The following is a 10,502-nucleotide window of genomic DNA, read 5'->3' as shown; positions in this document are numbered from 1 at the left end:
CTTGTAAATATGTACCAAAAGATGGGATTTTGTAAGAAATTTTCGGACAATTTAAGCAGAATCGCTGCACGTGCGGGGGTCATAGCCGCACGTGCGGGAGGTGCTGCCACACGTGTGGGAGTCATGGCCGCACGTGCGGGAAATGGTGAAAAAACAGGGGCTGGGACACTGTCAAAAGGGCACGTGCGGGACATTATGGCCGCACGTGCGGGAGAGCTTGCCGCACCTGCAGGGCTCACAGCCGCACGTGCGGCCCATGCTGAAAAACATGGATTGCTCCGTTTTGCGTGTAGAACCCTCCAATGTTGTCGGAATATGTATTTGATGCCTTTTAATATGTATGAATTCCCTCGAAGTAAAACGAAACAGAAAGTGATCTAATGTGGAAAGGAAACTAAATTGTGTAAGGTTGAATGTGTGCAGGGCACACTCCGGGAAGAACAAGCACATCATCGCAACACTGTGAGTAGTAATATCATTATCTTCTTTACATATGGCTAATGATTTTCATTAGCATTTCATTTACACGACTGTGTTAATGTGTCAAGTACGCAACTATGATTAATGTTTCAAGTATGTATGAGTCATGTATGCATGTTAATACTCAAGTATGTCCCAAATATGTAAAGAAGGAAATGGGAAGGATAAAATACCTTTATTCTATAAGACTTCGGGCCTACGGCCACTCAATATAAGCTATTATGATACGAAACAAAGTGCTACACGGAACTAAGTGCTACAAGGTGAGCCACCTCTAGAATCCGTGTGAGACACCTCTTGAGTTCGTATAAGTACACTTTCAAGGGCTTTATGCCACTTTCAAGGGCTTCAATGCCAACAAGTTACAAGGGCCTTGTGCCACACTTTCAAGGGCCTTAGTGCCATATGTTACAAGGGCTTTGTGCCACCATGTTTAAGGGCCTTGTGCCACTATGTTCAAGGGCATTATGCCACCATGTTTAAGGGCTTCAAGCCGTTATGAATTAAGAATGTGATATATCAAGCTTTTATGTTCAAGATTGGGCCTAAGGCCGTTATAAGATGAATACAGAATCAGGCTAACTTTGTAACCTCTGCATTTACACATATATTGATATATGTCATGTTTCAAGTTGAGCATTGCGTCATTATGTATTACTATTCACTGAGCCCGGCTCACTCTCTGTTATGTCTGTTTCTGTAGGCAACCAACCAGGTGGTCAATCCTAACCTATGATGCCCGGTTCCTTTTGACAACCTTCGTGTGTCCAAGCACTCACAAGGCCACCCATTTTGTGAAGTCTACTAAGATAATTGGCTTATTTCTTGGCTACCCTTCCAAGGTTGATTGTGTATAACTCCAATAGTTTTTGTTACATGCCCAACTACAGGGCTGGGTCTGTATATGTATTTGTATATATGTACTGTCAAGAAATATTTTTGGATTCTATCAACCTCTTATGGTGCATGTAATGTATGAGATCCTGGCATGTTAGAAATAGCTCAATGGGATTTGCTTAATTTTGTATTCTTGTATGTTTTGTGCTTCCATGAAGGCCCCATAGACTATATATATATCAGGTCATATGTCTGTTTGTGATCAGGTCATGCCTGAACTGTTAGGGGCAAGTTCGGGGTGTGACAGTGGTATCAGAGCACGAGTTGCTATCTCACACACGGGTCCATTGAGCTTTAGGGTGTCTAGAAAAGCTTTAGGCATCTTGCATGACATTCTGAAAGTATATGAAAAAGCGATGGCAACGATAAGTCTACTCTGATAATGTTAACACTTTTGAAATATGTCTATTATGTATAAATGATTATTGTGTAGGCAATGGTGAGGACAAGGACAGAAGATACAGAAGATGCTACTTCTACACGGCTGGATAGAATGGAGAGAATGATTATGGAAATGGCGGAGACCCTACGGCAACAACAGCAACAGCCACAACAACCACCCCCACCACCGGTACCTCCACCGGCAGTACAAGATTTCCATGTTGAAGACCGGACTATCACCCTTACTAAGGAGTTTAAAAAGATGAAACCGCCATCCTTCAAAGGAGGAATAGAACCAATGAAAGCTGAAGCATGGGTGTTGGGAATAGAGAAGTTATTCGAAGTCTTTCCTTGCACAGTAGCTTAGAAGGTGCAATTGGCTGCCTTTACTCTTGAGGATGAGGCACGCAGATGGTGGATGCTTACAAGAACTGTACATCAAGGGTTGACATGGGACAGATTTTTGGAATTGTTTTATGACAAGTACTTCCCTCAAAGTATGCGAGATAAGAAGGTAACGGAATTCGAAACTCTCAGGCAAGGGAACAAAACCGTTGCGGAATACGAAGCCCAATTTGCAGAATTAGCTCGGTTTGCACCCCATATGGTGGATACGGATTATAAGAAGGCGCGCAATTTTGAAGGGGGATTGCGGAGCGCTATCCTGGATAAGGTCAACATGTTGAAGTTACCTACTTACGTTGATGTGTTGGAGAGAGCCGTTATAGCGGAAGGGAATCTCGCTACTCAGAGTCGAATCTCAGAATGGAAAGGGAAGAGGCAAAATACTCAATGGTCGAAGGGATCGCCTGCTCCACCAAACAAGAAGCAGATTTTAGGGAGTTCAAATACTTCTACCCCTAGTCAGGATTCAATACCGACTTGTCCGGAATGTGGGAAGAAGCATCGTGGAACGTGCTATCGGAAGTCTGGAGCCTGTTTTCAGTGTGGTAAGACGGGTCATTTGATCAAGGACTGCCCTCAAAGAAACCAACAAAATAATAATAGAACCACTACAAGTTCAGCAGGGTCTGCACCAACTTCCAATACCAAGGCAACTGTTAAACCCACTAATAATAAAGACACTGCGAGACAAGGCAGGGTGTTCGCATTAGTTCCGGGAGATGTGCAAAACGCGGCAACAGTGGTGTCAGGTACATTTATCGTTCACGGTCATTTCGCTCATGTATTATTTGATTCTGGCTCCACCCACTCTTTTGTGTCGAAACTATTTGCTCCTAATTTAGATAAAACAAAAGAAAAACTGTCTTATATGTTGTGTGTATCTTCACCTTTGGGAGGTCCTGTGATTTGTACTTCTATATATGTTGCTTGTGAACTCCAACTTGGGGATATCCGGGTGTATGCCAATCTGTTACCTCTTGATATGGCCTATTTTGATATTATTCTGGGAATGGACTGGTTAGGTGAATATGGTGCAACTATAGATTGTTTGACTAAACAAATCAGTTTCTACCCTCCGGGACAATCAGAGTCTACTTTTCAGGGACATGGAGTGACTCCTCCACCTTATTTAATTTCCGCAACAAGGGCTTGTAAATTAATTCAGAAAGGGTGTCAGGGGTACTTATGCAGTGTGCTAGAGGAGCAAGTGGTGAGTGGGAATACCGACATGATCCCAGTTGTCTGTGAATTTCCGGACGTCTTTCCAGAAGAATTACCAGGACAGTTAGTAGACCGTGAAATTGAGTTTACAATTGAAGTAGCACCGGGAACTCAACCCATTTCTAAGACTCCGTATAGAATGTCGCCAATTGAGATGAAAGAATTGAAAATGCAGTTGCAAGATTTACTGGACAAAAGATTTATCCGTCCGAGTGTATCTCCGTGGGGAGCACCAGTTTTGTTCGTAAAGAAGAAGGATGGAACACTCCGGCTTTGTATTGATTACAGAGAGCTTAATAAAGTCACAATCAAGAACAAGTATCCATTGCCAAGAATCAATGACCTATTTGATCAGCTTCAAGGGGCACAGGTCTTTTCTAAGATTGATCTATGGTCTGGATACCACCAATTAAAAGTCAAGGCTGATGATGTTGAGAAGACAGCCTTTCGAACCCGGTACGGTCACTATGAATTTTTGGTTATGCCCTTTGGAGTTACTAACGCCCCAGCAGCCTTTATGGATTTGATGAACCGCGTTTTTAAGTCCTATCTGGATGAATTTGTGGTGGTCTTTATTGATGATATCCTCATTTATTCAAAAAATACGGAAGCTCATGAGACCCATCTTCGCTTAATTCTTCAAACCCTCCGGGAAAAGAAATTGTATGCAAAGCTAAAGAAATGTGAATTTTGGCTACTCGAGGTGGCATTTCTGGGACATATTATCACAAAGGAAGGAGTTTCTGTTGATCCACACAAGATTGAGGCGATTGTGAAATGGCCGACTCCTACCAATGTGACTGAAGTGCGTAGCTTTATGGGGTTAGTTGGTTATTACAGGAGATTCGTTCAAGATTTTTCTAAGATTGCTGGGCCACTTACACAATTGACTCGAAAGGGAGTTGCATTCGAATGGTCAAAAGAACAGGAATCTGCTTTCCAGGAATTAAAAATGAAATTAACCATAGCTCCAGTTTTGGCTTTACCGTCTGGCACTGCAGGGTTTGTAATTTACAGTGATGCGTCCCATAAAGGATTAGGGTGTGTGCTTATGCAAGGTGGTAGGGTTATCGCTTATGCTTCACGACAGCTTAAACCCCATGAAAAGAATTATCCCACGCATGATCTTGAGCTCGCGGCGGTGGTTTTTTCTTTAAAGATATGGCGGCACTATTTGTATGGTACTACCTGCGAAGTTTACACCGACCACAAAAGCCTTAAGTACCTTTTTACCCAGAAGGAATTGAACATGCGGCAGCGTCGGTGGTTAGAGTTAATTAAAGACTATGATTTACAGATCCATTATCATCCTGGTAAGGCCAACACGGTTGCAGATGCTCTTAGTCGGAAAAATATGGGAGATTTGGCCAACCTGTTTACGGAGCAAAGGGAATTGGTAAATGAATTGGATAAAATGAGGGTGGAATTCAAGATACCAGGACAGGAAACAGTACTGGCAGCAGTAATGGCTCAACCGACTTTGCTTGAAGATATTAAGTCACATCAAATGGAGGATGACGTTTTAAAGAAGGTATGTGATGAATTGGAAACCAAGCCACAATCGGGGTTCAGTTTAATGGATTCGGTACTCAAATTTCAAGACCGAGTATGTGTTCCCAATGTGTTGGAACTTAAACGTAAATTGATGGAAGAAGCACATGCCTCAAGATTTTCCATGTATCCGGGAAGTACTAAAATGTATCAGGATTTGAAACAAAATTTTTGGTGGCCAAACATGAAAAAGGAGATTGCAGACTTCGTCTCTAAGTGCTTGCAGTGTCAGCAAGTGAAAGCGGAGCATCAAAGACCAGCGGGATTATTACAACCCCTTCCAATCCCGGAATGGAAGTGGGAGCATTTAACCATGGATTTCGTAGTGGGATTACCACGGACACCTCGGGGTATGAATTCTATATGGGTCATTGTCGACCGATTAACTAAGTCTGCTCACTTTCTGCCAGTGAAGACTCAGTACAATGCAGATAAACTGGCGGTCCTTTATGTGAATGAAATTGTAAGACTGCATGGTGTACCGGTCTCAATTGTATCGGATAGGGATCCAAAGTTCGTTTCCAGATTCTGGCAAAGTTTACAAGAAGCCATGGGTACAGAATTAAAATTCAGCACAGCTTTCCATCCTCAGACTGATGGTCAATCCGAGAGAACAATACAAACTCTGGAAGATATGCTCCGGATGTGTGTGCTAGAGTTTCAAGAAAGTTGGGAAGCCCATTTACCACTGGTAGAGTTCGCATATAACAATAGTTACCACTCAAGTATTGCAATGGCACCCTATGAAGCTTTGTATGGAAGACCGTGTCGTTCTCCCGTATGTTGGGCTGAAATTGGAGATAAATCCTTGCTAGGGCCTGAAATTGTTCAGTTGACAACTGAAAAAGTCAAAGTTATTCGGGAAAGATTAAAAACGGCTCAAAGTAGACAAAAGAGTTATGCGGATAACCGACGGAGAGATTTGGAATTTGACGTGGACAGTCACGTTTTTATAAAAGTTACTCCGATGAAAGGCCATCCAAGATTCGGGAAAAGGGGTAAGTTAACACCCCGTTATGTTGGTCCCTTTCAAATTTTGGAAAAAGTAGGTCCGGTGGCTTACCAGGTTGCCCTCCCGCCACATATGAGTCAAGTACATAATGTGTTTCATGTCTCTATGCTTCGGGGGTACCTTGCGAATCCGTCTCATGTTATTGATCATCACCAAATTGAATTAGATGATAAGTTAACGTATGAGGAGAGACCAATCCGCATTTTGGATCGGCAAGTGAAACAATTACGAAACCGAGAAATTCCAATGGTAAAAGTAGAATGGCAGGAACATTACGGAACCGACGCAACCTGGGAAAAAGAAGAGGAAATGCAACATCAGTATCCACATCTGTTTCTACTCTAAGGTAAAACAAGTTTGGAGGACCAAACTTATTTAAGGGGGGGAGAGTGTAATAACCCGACCCTCGTACATGTTCTTTGTTATATTTTCGGATCCTATTTTGTGATTTTAAATGCTTACTGTGGAATCCTATGGGAAATTTAAATTAAGTAAGTAAACCATGTGATTCAAGATGTCTATCTGTTCAATAAGGAAAGTATCTGTTACATGAGAACGCTTAGATCAGAAATTTGAAGCCTTAGAGGCTTAATTATCTGAAATTGATTTCACATATGTGATCAGCATAATTTTTAAGTAATATTAAGTATGTTTATGCAATTTCAATTTAGGATGATTAAACTGAATGATTTTCGTTTTATTCACCTATGATATGCTTATATAGAAGGATATATTCATGTTCATATCCTATAACTTAGAAGAGTTTCTTCAAGCTATTTCCTAAGAGAGAAAGGATGAGAGAGAGAGTGGAGGTTTGAGAGGAATTCAACAAGGTGAAGGTAGAGAATCTAAGGAGCTCAAGCTTAAGGTAAATCTAATTATTTCCTACAACCTTTCTCTTAGCTTTGAGTAAGATTTTCCCTTGGTTATGGTATTTGAAGATAGTAATTGTAACCTTATGTATGTGTAGAAGTTAGTGGGTAGAATATTCTTACTTGGTTGCTTGATTCACTTTGAATTAACCATGGAGAAGTTGTATTTGAGCTTTTACTTTGAATTCAAATGTGGATATATGTTCATGGATGTGTAAAGTTAGAATTCTCATGGATATGTGTATGTTGTGAGCTCAAGAATGATGAACTAAATTAAATTGATGTAATTGCCATCATCTTGACATGATTTTGGACCATGTATTATCAAGTAAGAATGTTAATTTGAGCCTTGTAAATATGTACCAAAAGATGGGATTTTGTAAGAAATTTTCGGACAATTTAAGCAGAATCGCCGCACGTGTGGGGGTCATAGCCGCACGTGCGGGAGGTGCTGCCACACGTGCGGGAGTCATGGCCGCACGTGCGGGAAATGGTGAAAAAACAGGGGCTGGGACACTGTCAAAAAGGCACGTGCGGGACATTTTGGCCGCACGTGCGGGAGAGCTTGCCGCACGTGCGGGGCTCACAGCCGTACGTGCAGCCCATGCTGAAAAACATGGATTGCTCCGTTTTGCGTGTAGAACCCTCCAATGTTGTCGGAATATGTATTTGATGCCTTTTAATATGTATGAATTCCCTCGAAGTAAAACGAAACAGAAAGTGATCTAATGTGGAAAGGAAACTAAATTGTGTAAGGTTGAATGTGTGCAGGGCACACTCCGGGAAGAACAAGCACATCATCGCAACACTGTGAGTAGTAATATCATTATCTTCTTTACATATGGCTAATGATTTTCATTAGCATTTCGTTTACACGACTGTGTTAATGTCTCAAGTACGCAACTATGATTAATGTTTCAAGTATGTATGAGTCATGTATGCATGTTAATACTCAAGTATGTCCCAAATATGTAAAGAAGGAAATGGGAAGGATAAAATACCTTTATTCTATAAGACTCCGGGCCTACGGCCACTCAATATAAGCTATTATGATACGAAACAAAGTGCTACACGGAACTAAGTGCTACGAGGTGAGCCACCTCTAGAATCCGTGTGAGACACCTCTTGAGTTCGTATAAGTACACTTTCAAGGGCTTTATGCCACTTTCAAGGGCTTCAATGCCAACAAGTTACAAGGGCCTTGTGCCACACTTTCAAGGGCCTTAGTGCCATATGTTACAAGGGCTTTGTGCCACCATGTTTAAGGGCCTTGTGCCACTATGTTCAAGGGCATTATGCCACCATGTTTAAGGGCTTCAAGCCGTTATGAATTAAGAATGTGATATATCAAGCTTTTATGTTCAAGATTGGGCCTAAGGCCGTTATAAGATGAATACAGAATCAGGCTAACTTTGTAACCTCTGCATTTACACATATATTGATATATGTCATGTTTCAAGTTGAGCATTGCTTCATTATGTATTACTATTCACTGAGCCCGGCTCACTCTCTGTTATGTCTGTTTCTGTAGGCAACCAACCAGGTGGTCAATCCTAACCTATGATGCCCGGTTCCTTTTGACAACCTTCGTGTGTCCAAGCACTCACAAGGCCACCCATTTTGTGAAGTCTACTAAGATAATTGGCTTATTTCTTGGCTACCCTTCCAAGGTTGATTGTGTATAACTCCAATAGTTTTTGTTACATGCCCGACTACAGGGCTGGGTCTGTATATGTATTTGTATATATGTACTGTCAAGAAATATTTTTGGATTCTATCAACCTCTTATGGTGCATGTAATGTATGAGATCCTGGCATGTTAGAAATAGCTCAATGGGATTTGCTTAATTTTGTATTCTTGTATGTTTTGTGCTTCCGTCAAGGCCCCATAGACTATATATATATATCAGGTCATATGTCTGTTTGTGATCAGGTCATGCCTGAACTGTTGGGGCAAGTTCGGGGTGTGACAGTCGGAATATGTGTCCGAGTGTTTAAACCGAAATGCATGAGAAATTGCAAGTAAACACCATAATTGTATATCTGTCATCACGCCAGAGGGTCCGAATAAGTGTTTGAGTGTTCGAATCCTAATGCTCGAGAAGTGGAAAGTAAACACCAGAATTACATATCTGCCATCATGCAACAGGGTCCAAATAAGTGTCCGAGTGTTCGGATCCTAATGCTCGAGAAATGGCAAGTAAACACCATAATTACATATCTGCCATCATGCAAATGGTTCTGAATAAGTGCCCGAGTGTTTCAACCCTAATGCATGAGAAATGCCAAGTAAACACCATAATTACATATATGCTATCACGCAAGAGGGTCCAAATAAGTGTCTGAGTGTTTAAACCCTAATGCATGAGAAATGGCAAGTAAACACCATAATTACATATCTGCCATCATGCAAGATGGTCCGAATAAGTGTCCGAGTGTTTAAACCGTAATGCATGAGAAATGGCAAATAAACACCAAAATTACATATCTGCCATCATGCAAGAGGGTCCGAATAAGTGTCCGAGTGTTTAAACCCTAATGCATGAGAAATGGAAAATAAACACCATAATTACGTATTTGCCATCATGAAGAGGGTCCAAATAAGTGTCCGAGTGTTTAAACTCTATTGCATGAGAAATGGCAAATAAACACCATAATTACATATCTGCCATCATGCAAGAGGGTCGGAATAAGTGTCGAGCGTATAAACCCTAAAGAATGAGAAATGGCAAGTATACACCACAATGAAATGGCAAGTATGCAAGAGGGTCCGAGTGTTTAAACCATAATGCCTGAGCAATGGCAAGTAAACACCGTAATGAAATATCTATCATCACGCAAGGGGGTCCGATTAAGTGTCTGAGTGTTCGAATCCTAATGCTCGAGAAATGCCAAGTAAACACCATAATTACATATATATCACGCAAGAGGGTCCGAATAAGTGTCCGAGTGTTTAAACCCTAACGCATGAGAAATGGCAAGTAAACACCTTAATTTCATATCTTCCATCACGCAGGATGGTCCGAATAAGTGTCCGAGTGTTTAAACCCTAATGCATGAGAAATGGCAAACAAACACCAAAATTGCATATCTGCCATCATGCAAGAGGGTCCGAATATGTGTCCGAGTGTTTAAACCCTAATGCATGAGAAATGACAAATAAACACCATAATTACGTACATGCCATCATGCAAGAGGGTCCGAATAAGTGTCCAAGTGTTCGAATCCTAATGCTCGAGAAATGGCAAGTAAACACCATAATTACGTATCTGCCATCATGCAAGAGGTTCTGAATAAGTGTCCGAGTGTTTAAACCCTAATGCATGAGAAATGGCAACTAAACACCATAGTTACATATCTGCCATCATGCTAGAGGGTTCGATTAAGTGTCAGAGTGTTTAAACCCTGATACATGGGAAATGGCAAGTAAGCACCATAATTACATATCTGCCATCATGCAAGAGGATCCGAATAAGTGTCCGAATTTTCGAATACTAATGCCCGAGAAATGGCAAGTAAACACCGTAATTACATATCTGCCATCATCCAGGAGGGTCCGAATAAGTGTCCAAGTGTTTAAACCCTAATGCATGAGAAATGTCAAATAAACACCAGAATTACATATCTTCCATCTTGCAAGAGGGTCCGAATAAGTGTCCGATTGTTTGAACCCTAATGCATGA

At 41.3% G+C, this 10,502-nt stretch overlaps 1 protein-coding gene across 1 annotated transcript; it reads left to right on the top strand.

Moving 5' to 3' along the window:
• Positions 1-2,257: 2,257 nt before the first annotated feature.
• Positions 2,258-7,037, top strand: LOC145807330 (uncharacterized). Its single transcript, XM_082905316.1, has 3 exons — positions 2,258-3,458; positions 3,897-4,915; positions 6,918-7,037. The coding sequence occupies exons 1-3, from the start codon at positions 2,258-2,260 to the stop codon at positions 7,035-7,037; spliced, it is 2,340 nt and encodes a 779-aa protein (XP_082761442.1).
• Positions 7,038-10,502: the final 3,465 nt, after the last annotated feature.

The sequence above is a fragment of the Camellia sinensis genome, chromosome 14 (genome assembly GCF_055761805.1).
Source record: "Camellia sinensis isolate YWXY chromosome 14, ASM5576180v1, whole genome shotgun sequence".
Classification (NCBI taxonomy): domain Eukaryota; kingdom Viridiplantae; phylum Streptophyta; class Magnoliopsida; order Ericales; family Theaceae; genus Camellia; species Camellia sinensis.
Note: the sequence above shows the minus strand (reverse complement) of the source record. Positions and strands in the feature narration are given on the sequence as shown.